Source organism: Watersipora subatra, chromosome 7 (assembly GCF_963576615.1).
Source record: "Watersipora subatra chromosome 7, tzWatSuba1.1, whole genome shotgun sequence".
Taxonomy (NCBI): Eukaryota; Metazoa; Bryozoa; class Gymnolaemata; order Cheilostomatida; family Watersiporidae; genus Watersipora; species Watersipora subatra.
The window spans coordinates 51,694,855-51,710,634 of record NC_088714.1 but is presented as its reverse complement, the minus strand read 5'-3'; the positions used below and the strand labels follow the sequence as shown (position 1 = coordinate 51,710,634).

General features: G+C 34.8%; 1 protein-coding gene across 1 annotated transcript in view; it reads left to right on the top strand.

The window, feature by feature from the left end:
• Positions 1 to 15,780, top strand: part of LOC137401162 (sodium/calcium exchanger 3-like) — a 69,075-nt gene that overhangs the window by 43,765 nt on the left and 9,530 nt on the right. Inside the window, exons 6-14 of the mRNA XM_068087544.1 lie at positions 136 to 397; positions 1,852 to 2,046; positions 2,531 to 2,662; positions 3,024 to 3,028; positions 5,179 to 5,254; positions 7,707 to 7,881; positions 10,326 to 10,426; positions 12,777 to 12,916; positions 14,834 to 14,936. Of these exons, the coding sequence (XP_067943645.1) occupies positions 136 to 397; positions 1,852 to 2,046; positions 2,531 to 2,662; positions 3,024 to 3,028; positions 5,179 to 5,254; positions 7,707 to 7,881; positions 10,326 to 10,426; positions 12,777 to 12,916; positions 14,834 to 14,936 (1,189 nt within the window). The remainder of the gene's footprint in view (positions 1 to 135; positions 398 to 1,851; positions 2,047 to 2,530; positions 2,663 to 3,023; positions 3,029 to 5,178; positions 5,255 to 7,706; positions 7,882 to 10,325; positions 10,427 to 12,776; positions 12,917 to 14,833; positions 14,937 to 15,780) is intronic.

Here is a 15,780-nt window from a genome sequence, read left to right as displayed (position 1 = left end):
TACTTAATTTGCTCTAATCCCCCTTGTTGCTAACACATGTACTTGTGGATTTAAGGCTAATCTTCATTTATCTATGAAGCTTAACAACTTATTTTCTAAAAATACCATTTCTCATCGGTTATTTTACTTTAACAGGTTCTTTTGGCGGAAGGCCAAACTTTGACAGAAGAAATCCTCATGTTTGAAAAACACAGAAATGAATATATAGACATATTAAGAGAGATACGACTTAAAAACCCAAATGTGAAAATGGGATCGCTTGAGAACTTAGCAGAGTTGGAAATCCTTAATAGAGGCCCTAAAAGCCGAGCTTTCTACCGAATTCAGGCTACAAGAAAACTGACGGGCGGAGGGCATCTAAAAACATCCATTGGAAAGGACAAAAAGAAATCAGAGGGTATGTTGATAACTACTCTTTTGTACAGGATAATTTCTTGACAACGATGAGCAGGTGCTTTGTAGAAACCTTGGTATGGTATTTTAGCAGTGTTGGCATCATTCAGGCAGTACCACTGTTTCCATGATTCAGTTATTGGTTATCAGTACACTTGGCAGTCCTGTGCACCATGAGAGATCATAATGAGTAATCAGTATATGTATGATTAATTTTCAAATGGAAAAGTGGCCGAGTAGGGAAGTAGTTGGAGCACCAGACTGCGAGTCGGAGTACCCAAGTTCAAGTCCTGAGCAAGGCAAAGTTTTTCACTAACACTGTTGGCATATCCATTGGATAGATGGACAAATTTTGCTCTTATTATAGTAAATATTATGGCATCTTTTGACACACTGAAATACTTGAAATAAGCCCTTACAAGAATGCCTTTTGCTATAGCGTTTATTCTTTGTAGAATGTATCTTACGAAGAATACTTTGTTGAATGTGGACGGCATTGTTTGAACAATTCAACAGTTATCTGTGATGTGAAGACATTTCTTTTGGAATTAAATTAAAGCATACCCTAGGACACTTATGTATTCGCCTCATCTAACTTTCGCGTTTTTGCGGAGTCATCCTCTCGCGAAAATTTCATGAGCGAAACTGAACTATCATTGTTCTAGCTTTGTTCATTGATAGTCCAAGAAACAAATGGCAGCAAGCAATCAAATTGCATTATCGATCTCGGCCACACAATTCTACCTGCGGTTCACAATTACAAACTAGTTCCAAATTGAAAATTTTTTTCTTACCGGTGAATTGAACCTGAGGAATTTAATTATGTTTGTTCCACTGCATTTATTTTCCCATCACTATATTTTTGCACTCATCAGAGCTGCGAAATTAAGTTGCAGCAAAATTTTACTCTGTATGCTAGTCACGAAACTAAATTCTAATAAAATAAAAGTGTCCTAGGGTAACAGGAAAGACATAAGGAGGGCAACCATGACTGAGGCATCAAGAGCTCCTGACGAGTAGACAACAGACTCGTTTAATTCCATTTGTACTTACAAATATTTGTAAAGACAACAGGTTTCACATTAGCAATCTGTAGAACAACGTCATACATGTTCTACAAGCGTCTGTGTAAGTGGAAGGGCATGGAATGAGCCTATTATAAAACTAGAAGGCCCGTGCGTTTTAGTTCCAGTATCGCTCATTCTGAAAATCATCAGGTGTGAGATAAATTGTCATTACACGATTATATCATTTATCAGATTGCTGATATCTGTTTAATATTAAATAGTGGTTATTTTCAAATCGTCTGCGTAAAAAATTACCACCAAACAATTATATCGCTATGTCGCCAGAGCTCTAGTGCAAACTCGTAATGAGATCTCAGTTGGATGGATATTTGACAGGCAAGTCTGTTAAAATAGATTTAGTGTGAAGTCATTTGAAACTGTCTATTTGCAGCAGACGCAGTAATACAAAACCAAAAAACAACTTTGATAGTCTTTGAACCGGCTCACTACACAGTGATGGAACATGTAGGAACATTTGATGTCACTATAAAAAGGGTGGGAGGCAACTTACAGAACACAGTCTACGTCGACTATAAAACGGAAAATGGCACTGCTACAGCTGGTTCCGACTATGAACACACTGAAGGTAGGCAACTCCAATTTTTCGCTCAACCTATTAAATAGTAGGAAACATAATGTTTCATTTCTATACACTTAGTAATGGCAGCGAAGGTATTCAGAAAACTCACAAATAGCAGTGAAGGTGTTCAGAAAATTTACCAATAGCAGTGAAGGTATTCAGAAAATCCACCAATAGCCGTGAAGGTAATCAGAAAACCCACCAATAGCAGTGAAGGTATTCAGAAAATTTACCAATAGCAGTGAAGGTATTCAGAAAATCCACCAATAGTAGGGAAGGTAATCAGAAAACCCACCAATAGCAGTGAAGGTATTCAGAAAATCCACCAATAATACTGAAGTCATACTTCTCAACCATTTTAAGTCTCTGAGAGTGTTTTAAGCTTTATACATGTAGTACAGTTTTTCTGATGTATAGTGTGTAGATTGTGACAGTCGACACATGTTTGGGGTATGCTTGCAATGTTTCCAACCTGATCATTCTTGCACAGGAACCTTGGTAATGATGCCTGGGCAGCTGACGAGCAGCCTCACAATTACCATTATTGATGATGATATATTTGAAGAAGATGAACATTTCTATGTGAAGTTGTCTAACCCCAAATTTTCAAAGGACTCTACTGGTAAGCCATAACCAGCAAACAAATGAATGAAAATTACCAATTTTGATTTTATGAAAAGAAATTCAACTTTAGACGTCATTTTTGATAATAATAACAAATATGGTTACATAAATTAGATGGAATAGCTATCTATGAGCAGTGGAAATGTTGTAATGACAGTATCAGTAGCAATACTGTGGCGTTCTAAACCTCAAATCCTTTGAAACATTGCATTACAATATTTTCAATTCTAAACTCCCTCTTTTATTATAACAAGTACCCTGGTGGTCTAGGGTACCGTGAAAAATCATCTGGTATGAAAAATATGGGTACAATTACTCCACAGTGTTTAAAAGACAGTCGATTGGTGAAATTGTTAGAGTAAAGGTTCAAATCATGTATGAAGCAGTCCTTTTTTTCAACTTCCAACCTCTGATCGTGTTTTCAAACAAATGGTTATGGCTCTTATTATAGTATATGCTAGCTGAATGTCCAGCAATATTACACGTTTTTGTATAGAAAGCTTGTTTTTAATCAACTTATACAGCAATTACTATTCAAAACTTTTAAATCATGGTGTTTGTTTATTTCTGTGTGTATCTGACCAATGTATCATTCAAATATTCAAAAGCTCGAGGCATAGCTTAAACTGATTGGTGAAAAACATTTTTTACTCCTTATGCTACACATTCGTTCAAGATTTAAAACAGCTTATAAACAGTGGCAGGTAATGTAGGTACCATTGCCTAAGTTTCTTTACCCAATGAATTTGAGTAACTTAAGCTAGTAACTCAGGCTAATACTTTAATCTTTACTGTAATAAGAGCTGTGTCTGTCCAAAGCCAGCGTTAGAAAAAATATTGCACCTCACAGTAGTCGAACCCATACATTCGAATGCCCGGATGTGAAACCAAGCGCGCTACTACTAAACTGAGTGCAATCGGCAAGTTGCGTTGAAGTTGGAGTGCAGATAGTTCCAAGCGCCGTGAGAGATGATCTGGGACGATTATATACACAACTACTTCAAGCTGTGTTAAGGTGTGTTAGTGGTAGCGTGCTTCGCCTAACATCCATGCATCCAAATGTACGAGTTCGATTCCTGTGAGTTTTGTTACCGCTTTTACTTCTAGCCGCGAGCGCGTAAGTGTGCGTATTTTAACCAATTGCTTGAACTGGACATACGAACAACAACAGATGGACAAACACTTGATTTTATATGTATAGATAAGTTTCGTCCCGAATTATGATAGATTTTTCGTGTGAAAAAAATGCGACCGATTTATAAGAGTCTACGGTAACCTGTAAATAAATGTAAGTAACCATTGTAATGTATTTGCTCACCCCTTCTTACTATAAATAGAATAATCATGGCTATGTAAAATGTATGTTCATGTGTACCTGCATGTGCATGCATGTGCATATGCGTGTGTAGGTGTGCGTGCATGTGTGCACACGAATGTGTGGGTATGCGTGCGTGTCTGGGTGTCCGCGTGTGTATGTACACACTTTTGTATGCATGTGTGTGTGTGCACATGTGTGTTTATGTGCATGTGTGTGTGCATGCCTTTGTCTGTATGTTGTGCGTCACACGCAAATGTCCACGTGTCTCTGTGTCTTTGTGTGTGTGTGCGTGTGTGCGTGCGTGCATACACAAAGACACAGATATAAACCCAAAATAGAAACCCTTAATAGAAAGTGATCAGTAAAAAAGCGTCCAAAAAATGGTACTTATAATGACTCAGTTACATCAATAACAATTAATGCTTTCGTTGTTGCTGCAGGGCTGCCATGGTTTTAGTGACAGCGTACCTGAGAAGGTCGATCGTCACAATCATCAGAACTATACTCTGATTCAAAGTCACTAAGGTCTAAATCCGATTCGTGGTTTTCAGATTTGTCTATAGTGTGGTTTACACTCTGATCTAAAAAGTTGAAGCATTTTGATAAAGGATGAGAATACTCTTCAGGAACACCGTACGTCGTAATAAGAGTATCGAAGTCCTTTGTCTAACTCCTTTGTCTAATGAAGAACTTCAAAGCGTTAAGGCTTTTTCTTTAAAACTTGAAAAGTTACGCCATTGAAATAGTTAATAGCTGCATTCGTGTAATTTTTCACTCAAAGTATTTTTTGGTTCACCTCGGTTCGATACTGCGACGCTTATGAAACACGGTTTCGCAAAAATGTTGAGGCCGACAGCATTATTGCCGCTTCGCCCAAAGGATAGTGCAAAATATAGGCGATATTAACATCACTCCAATCATAAAAAGGTTTAATTTATCTCTCCAAAATTCTGACTAGCTACGTAAACAACACAGCGCCACCCTCTATTTTAATGTCACCTCTAATAAGCGCCACTAAAAGGGAAGTGTTGAAAAATACCGTGTCATGGCGCTCACATAGAGGTTTTACAATACATGTTCATATATATGTGTGCATATTTATATGTATGTATATACATATACGTCTATATACGAGGTTTCAATTCTTTACCCATATTCTTGCAGGAATGAAGTATGATGGAGGAGCTGGCACAGAGGTGATGCTAGGAACCCCAGCAGTAGCTACTGTTATGATTTTAGATGATGATCATGCAGGAATCTTTCACTTTGAGGGTACGAAGTAGGTCAGCCAAACCTGACTCAGATAACCTGAGGTTAAGTTTGTGAGCCTGTAGCTTGCAGACCATGGCACTTCAATTAAACTTGCTAAATTTTAGCACAGGCTTTATAAAATTACTATTACATGTACTTACTTTACCTACTTACTATTACATGTACTTACTTTACCTGTTCCAGGCTGCGATTATATATATTCTTGGTGTCATCTCTTTTCCTCTTTTGTCTATATGTTAATCTATTTTATGTGACATGCATATTGTTATGCATATATCTAAATGCATATTATTATTATAGAAACTGTCTTCATAACCAAGTGGTTGTTAGTGAGTCCAGGCCTTAGCTCAAGGGGTTATCACTTTTATGATAATTTCTAATGAAGAGTCTTCCTTAAAATCTGGACAGTTTTTAGTAGCGCTGTTTTCTGAGTTATTTCAAAGAACAGTTCGGTACTGATGTCAGTGATTATTATTCTTATACTAGCATTATTAGATTAATTAATTACACCTGTAAATATAACCATTTTACTCCGTGATGATAAAATTATATGTACATTATATACTAGCGGAATGCCCGGCTTTGCACGGGTATAAAAATCAGTGTGAGGGCTAGCGTAGTTGCCTGCCACTTGCCATCAGCCTGACACATTGCCAATAGCAAATTTGAGTAAACTTACTAATAAGAGCCGTGAGAGCAAGCATAAATTATGTTGCGGCGTAATGGAGAGCGGTAGCGTATTTTTACACGCATAGCCACATAGATTGCCCATATCGATCTTGCATAGTTTTGATTGGTAAATCACGCGAGATTTACTAATCTTGCATTCTTAATTTCACGTAGCTTAATTGGTAAGGTACTTGCTTGGTGAACAGGAGCTTCCAAGATCGAATCTTCTGTGATATTGATTTTTCATTCCAATATTTTGATAGCTATAGCTGGACAAACCAAACTATACAAACTTTGAGATTTATATATAAAGATTATTATGGAACTGAAAGCAGATATTTTTGCAACAGTTGATTTAAGTATTTATTGTAAGTTTATTTAATGAGTTTTACCTTTTATACAGTTGAATAACGTTTAAATAAAGAGTGATAATCAATCACAACGGCAAATAACTAATAAAAGTCCACAGCCAAAAACTTATTAAAAAAAACACAAATACAGGAAATTGTGAATCATAAACAATTTGTTAGGTTCCTCTCATATTTACTCTACTGTTCATTATCCATCATTGTTTTTATTATTACCTTTTTATTTATACATGTTTTTTTTGTTATTTCACCATCTACTGCCATATTTATCACGATCCTTACCATTATGCTTATTATTACTGTTATCTTTGTCAGCACCTTTATATGAGTAGTTGTTATCATGTTTTATTTGTAACTACTGTATCGAATCACTCGTCTAACTCTTCCAGTTGTTAAATGTTCCCTTTATGCACTCACGGAATAAGTTGGTAACTATGAACTTATACAAAATTTAGTAGATTTTATCATAAAGTATCCGTATTTTCTATCATTTGCGATTGTATTAGATGCTTGAGGTGATCTGATTGTCAGGATGTTTTGAGATTAAAAGCTGATCGCAAATGAAACTCTCAGAAGAAAATTGCGTGCGAAATGAGGTCACTAGCTGTTACCATTGCGATAGTTGATATCAGCTAATGCATTCGTGTTGCAGCATTACGTGTCTCTATTCTGTTGGTCTCTTTGCAACTATAGACATCATAGTCGCCAGTTTGTTTGATCTGAACATGTTAACCACGAGCAAGTTTTACCACATTTAATCTTGAAACATCCTGGCAATCAGATCACCTCTAATGTCAAAAACACTCACAAATGATAAAAATATACTGATACTTTCTGATAAAATTTACTGAAAGTTTTGCGCAGGTTTATCTTTAAAATAAAGTTACGGTTAGTTGATTTTTTAAAACTGCCACCACACTTCAAGTTTTAATTTTTTTATGCTGTTGTTTCTTTTTAGTTTATAAAATGCACAAAAGATCTAGAATCTACTTTTTTATGAAACGAGTTATTTTTAGCAATATACTTGATGACACTCATCTAAACCTATCAAGCGCTCTAAAGCAACCTTTTAAAATGCACACAATGTAAACACGTGTGTCTTGGTTAAGTGTGGTCATCCTATTTGGGCTATTTAAGAGCTTTTCTTGGGCTATCGTAAAGCTTACGCTATTAAGATATTCTGGAAGCGCATTAACATGTTATTTAAAACCATCACTGAAAACACTTAAAAGTAATATTTTCAAAAGATTTCTAATAAGAAAATATTATATTGAATAGTTCTATTAATTGTATTGCTCTTGTGTTTTATTGGTTAACTCTTTTAACAATATATAGATTATTATATCAACTAAACTGTCTGTAAGAGTTTAATATTTACGGTGATTTAGTCAAACATTTTGCTTGACTTGTCTTAGAGGAAGAATTAAATACTCCTGAATCAGTGGGAGAGTATCATGTGATGGTGCAACGGTCCTCTGGCTGTAGAGGAGTGGTCAGGGTAGAGTACGAGACGAAGGATGGTACAGCAAAAGCTGGCCAAGACTACAACGCTACCAGTGGAGTTCTTGTCTTTGAAAATGATGAGCACGAGTAAGTCAAACCAGCGAGAAAATCATCTGTTCGAATATATTTTATTTATTTATAAGCACTAGAGAAGTTGAAAAATAAAAAAATTGCTGTAACATGCTAGTAATAATATATTATATATAATAATATAATATAAATAATATATTTTACACGTACAAAAGCTACTAATAAATTAGGCTTATAACTTGAAGCTTTCTCATCCGTAGGGAAGGACACTCCGAGTATGAGTAAATACTTACATTTGCAAGTACAAGTAGGTCATGAACCTAAGCTAATGTACATGTATGTTAAATTATTACGTGAACTACTTTATTTTCATAGTTCTGTTTCTAGTATTACATTATGTTAGATTTTTCATAGAATTTTTGTTGATAATCATGCTGTTGTATATATGTATGTCCACTCACATCGGTTGTAGCATAGAACGGCTCCATTTTTTTACATTTATTTATATACACTGTCCAATACTGCCCAACACTTTCCAATACTACCTAATACATTGGCTTTATGCGCTTACTATAATTGCCGCAACCACCCGCAACTGTTTTGACCTCAGATGCTAATATAGCCTGAGTCACACAAATCCCATAATACAACATATGCCATAAGGAATCTATTTTTTATTTGATGTGCCTTCCAAGTTACCGGAACTAGTTTATCTATGATGTATTGAACATGTTTATAAGGTAAATAGGGTACAAAAGCTAAATCTGTCAGTGAGCTTCTTATGGTTACAGGTAAACTTGACATGAATTTATATGCATTGAACTTAGTTATTGACCTTATTCAACCAGAACATCAAAGTTTGGATTCATTTAAAAATGTTGTTTTGGTATTTTTTACCTTGTCAAAAGGCCAGTCTATATGGTTGTAAATAGTGGCTTCAGATTAAATCCTTGTTATAAATTAGTTGATTCATTAACTAAGAAAGCGAAACCCATGCATAGTTACTGCTGTGTTAGATATAGCATGTCACATGTGTTGCTGCTACGGCGTTAAACACTTCCATTCACTACCGAGCTAACTCATGAACTCTGCATTCTTACTTTTTCTGACTTTTGAAGACCTCACAAGCACGGCGGCTAACGGTACAAATATATTGGGAATAATTTAATTATTAGTTCAACTTAATCAAGTTGATTGAAGAAGTAGAATTTCTATAAAAAGTAATGAAAGACATACTGGACCTCACAAAGACATCACACATACTTTTATAATGGTTAACAGACTGAACAGCCGTAAAATATTTGTGATATGTTCATACATGAAGTGGGGCAGGAATTAGCAGAGTTTTTGGGGCGAGTAACAAGGTGGACTGTAATGTGATAACAAAAACTATATATAATATAGTGTTATAAAAACTATATTATGTTATATATTTATTTATTTATATATATTATATTATGTTGGCTTTAATCTTTAGGCTACTTGATATGTTGTCGCATACAGTCACATGAGCTCTGGATCATTTAAGTTTTACCTGATGAATGGTAATAACCATGAAACTTTATAATTAAATAGTTGTTAAGGCTACAGTTCTTAATACATTTTATATAAATGCTCTATTTTAATATTGAACACTCTGTTTTTAGTGAACTGCAACCTTCTTCTTCATCAGTATATATATTATTATATAGAGTCGTTATCATTGTACTACTAGTATATTAGATAAAGTTTTTATTGGAGCTAGTCAAATATCATTAATACACTGATCAGAAATATTCAATGATCCGCAACGAAACAAGCTGCCAACTTTACACCTTTAACTCTGTCTTTTCATGTGTAGTTTCATAACTTGATTTTCCTCTGGGATGACTTTAACAAATTGTATGAAAATTAATAAAACATACATAAAGATGAGAGACCTCAAAAACAAGGCCTAAAAGTTTAAAAGATCAAATAATTTCAAAACATTTAAAAAATACAATCTCATAATCAAACATGAAACAAAGAAAACAGAAAAGATCTTTCACTGGATATAGATCCATCACTGGGCCATAGCTGGTCAGTACAAAACATTGACAAGTTAACACTAAACTAGTAAAAATGTAATCATGTTTAAACTTTTTCCACAATTATGTCAGAATTATTAATAATATTGAAAATAAGAGATATTTACATTAAATTTGTTTAGCATGATCAATATTTTAATTAATCTTGTAAACAAATTGACTACTCTGGGTAAATTATAACATCCATCTATTATTATTATTATTTTTACTATTATTATAACATCCATCCACATTATGCAGTTCCAATACTCAGAAGTAAATATTCACCAAAATCAGTGTACAATTTTTAAAAAGTACTGTATACTGTATAACATTACTCTCAATCAATGAAATCACCTCGGCTGCTTCCTTTTGACTCACAAGTTATCTTTTCAACTCCGCAATGTATTCACTTCTACTTACCATGTAGATATTTATTACCAAACTTACTTTTAGAAAGTGCATACCTGTTCAAATCGCTGACACGGAGACCTATCAAAAGAAGGTCTCATTCAGCCTTCACCTACAGCAGCCATTTCTCGTACAAACTCCGCATGGTAGGCATAAATTGTTAACACTTGCTTTTTTCACAGTGGGTGGTCGGTAACACAGCTACTTGCTATCATCTATTTTATTGTTTTTAAAGTGTAATCACATTGTACAGCATGAATAGCAGATACAGCTACTTCATTAAAAATTCATTTGGAATAACACTGTTTAACCTAATAGTTAATTAATGACTAACCTTGGTTAACAGGAAGTTAAAACCATATTAAGTGCTCAAAAATTAGTCACGATGGTTAAAATATTTATCAAATTAACATTTTTGTGAATCTGGTTTAACAACAGGATTTAGTCTGAAATAAATATTTAATTGTAATACATTATAATACATCTATGTTATAATACATTTACATGTAATATGTTTCATTTATTTCATTTTTGCAAATTGTATAAGCTTTACAATAAAAAAGGTGTTGTCTGCTCGTGGTAGACAACATAACTGGCAACAGCTGTAGAGCTTTTTGGTTAAATATTTAAAACACCATTAAAGTTGTTGTTAGCCAGAATGTCTTTTAGGTTCCATAAAAGTTTGCTTAGATTTAGGAACGCGCAGCAGGCTGTTAAATATTTGAGTTTACAAGTGCAGCTCTTCAGTCTTTCAAAAATCTAATAAACTGGCAAACTTACAATCTCGAAGGTGAGGAAACATGCAAGTACAACAGGTTTCACCTGCTTCAACAATGACTAGCTTTAATTAGAAGTACTGTAAAACCTCTATTTGAATGCCACCTTTATTTAAACGGTTGAAAAATACACCACCACCCTTCAATTGAACGCCACTTCTATTTGACGGTCCTTTGACATTCTTTGATCCTTATGAACCCATAATAGCAAGTGATCAGTAAAAAAGTGTCCACAAAATTGTACTAGTATTGACTCTGTTACATCAATAACTATTTATTCTTTTGTTGTTTCTGTTTGCATCAAAGTTCATTTTTCAACTCCAAAGCTTTTCAGTTTTTTCGTTAAAACTTGGAAAGCAACACTATAGAAATAATTAACAACTGTCTCAGGCTAATAGCAGTTTCTCGTTTAACGCGGTCTTGATACTTCGGCGTATGTAAAAGACGGTTTAAATTTACAATGGTATATGAGTGACTAGTTTTAGGCTAAAAGATGTGCTTGGTGCTCATGGGGCTGAACATTTGTGATTATTTGTGTAAAATGCAATGCGTAAAAGTTTTGCTCCGCCACAAAAAATTGTTTGGAATAAATATTGGCTAATTCAGCAGTGCAGGATAAAAATTGAGATTGTAAGACATTGTAGCAGGTATTGAACAACCAAAAGGATGAAATGGTTTTAAACGAAAGCAACAATCACAACGCAGCTGGCCAAGCAAACAATGCACATACATGTACTTTATTTCAAAAATGTTAATTTGTGTTTCTGAACGTATTATAAGCATGGTTTGTTTATGTCACTTGTTCTTGAATATGTATTTGTAGCATTTGATAGATTATTTTATTGTTTATAAATTTATAGATTTATCGTATATTATTCGATAGCATCCTTGGGGTTATCTTAACTTGGCTTACGATAGATCGATGCTCATAACTCTTCTTCTACTGCACGTAAAAAGCATGTTTTGGCTTAAACCGTAGCAAAAATATCAATGAGTGCAATGAGCTTTTATGAAACATTGTTAAATTTATTTATAAAATAAAAAATGTGCTTTCAAATTTAAAATGAAATAAAAAATTTAAAGCAACTTGCATAGCATGGCACAGGGACACAGGACCACAGGCTACAATATCATCCCAGGTTAGTTGCAAGCAATAGATATCAACTTGTAGAGATATTTGTTGGTTTCCCAATGCATATTTATCTAGAGATCTATGACAAGTTGAAGGCAAGTTAGCAGACTTCTAGTATCTAGAAAGGGTAAATGTCGCTCTGCCCGAAGGGGAGTGCAGAATGTAGGCGACATTCGCTTCACCCGTAGAGAGTTAATTTAGGCTTCCCAAAATTCTGACGAGCTTTTTAAAAAATACAATGCCAGCCTTTATTCGAACGCCACTTCTATTTGACCACCAATATAGAAAAGGGTTGAAAAATAGCCATGGCATTCAAAAAGAGGTTTTACGGTATATTTACAAATCATTGATTATGTGCAAGGTACGACATCAAGTGTTCATGAGGTTGGATTTTTAACTAAGCAACCTGTACAGTGTAAGAGCAAGGGAAACTGGTGAACCCTGTATCATTTCTAATAACTGCAATAACTAATTTTGTTTTAAGAATTATGCCATTGTGTATAGAATAGATGACTTGAGGAAAAAATTATTTGTTCAAACTGAAAATTTTTTTAAAAAATGGTTGTACGTAAATGCAATATAATGCAGGATCTGCTGTGGATGATGGACAGATGATGGCGGATCCTAATGATATGACAGAAGAGGAAAGAGTGGCTGAGATGGGTAAGCCCAGGCTTGGAGAAGTCAGCAAGGTAGAGATAACAATTACGGAAAGCACGGATTTTCGGGTTAGTGTTAATCAACCACTTGCATACTTTCGAAGGATGTCTGTGGCTTTTCTAAAGAGTATGTATGTTTACACGGGAAGGCTGCTGTTCAGAGAAGCATCTCGGAATGATGAGGTCACACCCTAAGGCCAATAAGGGGCTACATATAGTGATTGACTTTACAGAGGTCTACTAGCGCTCATGTATACTTTATATATTACTCTATTGGCAATAATTTCCTTTCAAATAGAAATGTTTTGCAGATTATGCCATTGAAAAATCATGAAACAACAGAATAAGAAAGGGCAACAGTTAGCCGATAAAATCAAATAAATCTTTTGACACATAGCGTATAAAATAACTTTCTCTGCTAAAAGAATATGTATTAAATGGAAGATTGTTGAAGCAGCTAGAAATAAAATTAAAAAAGATTTTTTTTATTGCTTTTTTAAACCAGCAGCACACGTTTCTTCGTTTTTGCAATCTTCTTACTAGTTTAGCAAATCTTGTGAAAGATTTAGTTGATGAATGTTTAGAAAAGTTAAACAGTATTGTTGCAAGAGTGTTGTTAAACAATGTTGTTACAAGAGTGTTGTTAAACAGTATTGTTGCAAGAGTGTTGTTAAACAGTATTGTTACAAGAGTGTTGTTAAACAGGGTTGTTACAAGAGTGTTGTTAAACAGTATTGTTGCAAGAGTGTTGTTAAACAATGTTGTTACAAGAGTGTTGTTAAACAATGTTATTACAGGAGTGTTGTTAAACAGTATTGTTACAAGAGTGTTGTTAAACAGTATTGTTACAAGAGTGTTGTTAAACAGGGTAGTTACAAGAGTGTTGTTAAACAGTGTTTTTACAGGAGTGTTGTTAAACAGTGTTGTTACAAGAGTGTTGTTAAACAGTGTTGTTACAGGAGTGTTGTTAAACAATGTTGTTACAAGAGTGTTGTTAAACAGTGTTGTTACGGGAGTGTTGTTAAACAGTGTTGCTGCAAGAGTGTTGTTAAACAGTGTTGTTACAGGAGAGTTGTTAAACAGTGTTGTTACAAGAGTGTTGTTAAACAGCGTTGTTACAGGAGTGTTGTTAAACAGTGTTGTTACAAGAGTGTTGTTAAACAGGGTTGTTACAAGAGTGTTGTTAAACAGTATTGTTACAAGAGTGTTGTTAAACAGTGTTGTTACAAGAGTGTTGTTAAACAGTGTTGTTACAGGAGTGTTGTTAAACAGTATTGTTACAAGAGTGTTGTTAAACAGTATTGTTACAGGAGTGTTGTTAAACTGTATTGTTACAAAAACAATAATTGCAGAAAATTTGCTTCATCAACAAGAACCAGTTGAAAACTGACTCGATAAAAGCTGGTAGCGTAAGGTCATTGTAGAGACAGTATAATATTTGAGGACTAACACATCTAGCAAGTAGGTGTCTAGTCATTTAGCAGTCTGATATCATACCAAACAGGAAAATCCCTAAAAACTGAGACACGCTACATGATGTTTTAGTCTCCTATCTGGAGGGAGAAAAAAAGCAAGCTAGGGTGGCTAGCTGTTCACATGACACTTCCCATGTTTCTAAATAAAACCAATTGCAACGTCTGCTGAAGATATTGTAGATATGATGAAACGGACTGTTTCCTGATTAACATAGCTATTTTTTTCTGGTTGATTTAGCTAGTGGCTCTTGTCTGACTTAACCAAAGGCTTTTGTTTGACTTGACTAATAGCTCTTGTTTGACTTAATAGATGAATCTTGCTTGACTTAACCAGTGGCCCCTGCTTGACTTAACCAGTGGCTCCTGTTTGACTTAACCAGTGGCTCCTGTTTGACTTAACCAGTGGCTCCTGTTTGACTTAACCAGTAGCTCCTGTTTGACTTAACCAGTGGCTCTGGTTTGACTTAACCAGTGGCTCCTGTTTGACTATTATAATATGAATTTGTTGTAGAAAACTGTTGACAAGCTACTAGACAGAGGAGGTGGTACTTCCCTTCCATTTGGAGCAAGTTCATGGCTGGAGCAGTTCCGAGAGGCTGTCTCTGTTACTTCAGGTGAGACAATGAAGTCTAGAAACTAAATAAGATAGACTGAGTTCTTAAGGAAGGTCGGTGATTTCTTTCCCAGTAATATACTTCAGTGAACCTAAACAAATATTTGACTGTCTCTGTTGCTCTCAGACAGGACATACCCAAATCTGGTTGAATTCCTGTCAGAATTACATGTACGCTGCATACTGATTACTGTAAATTCCGGCGTATGGGTTGAGAATTTGACCCCAAATCTCAAGCTTGAAAATCCATTCTCGACTTATCCGATGGTCACGCTTTGTTTGACACAGATTCTAGTAAAATTCAACTTAAAAAACCATCGCAAATCAAAATTACACGATATGACATATAGAGATTTATTTATAAAACATTAAAATACTATTAATCCTACTCAACATGAGATGGATCAAACACCAAGTTCCTTTCTTCATCATTCAAATTTTCATCACTAAGATTCTCTTTTGGAATAACATTTTTTTTCGGATTTAATGCTCCTTTCGCAGTATCTACTCACAAGCCCGCACTTCATGAATCCTTTGAATATCGTCCATCCATCATTTTTCTTATTAATGAATCAGAATTTCTTACAGAAATCCGTCTTGCGGTATGGCTTATCTGTTAAAAACATACATATTATCAAAGATGGCAGCTTCGTTCTATTGGTGAGGACGGCCAATACGATGGTGAAGAATTGTTTTTCGTGCCTTTTGGTTTTCACTAGAGCTGTCATCTCTCGATTTTGGTTAATCGTTGTAGTTATTGCCAACTGCACAAAAACATTGGCGCTTTTGCTGATGGAATTTTTTAATGCCATTTTCTCAGCTACGCATTGCCCGCCTCTGATCAC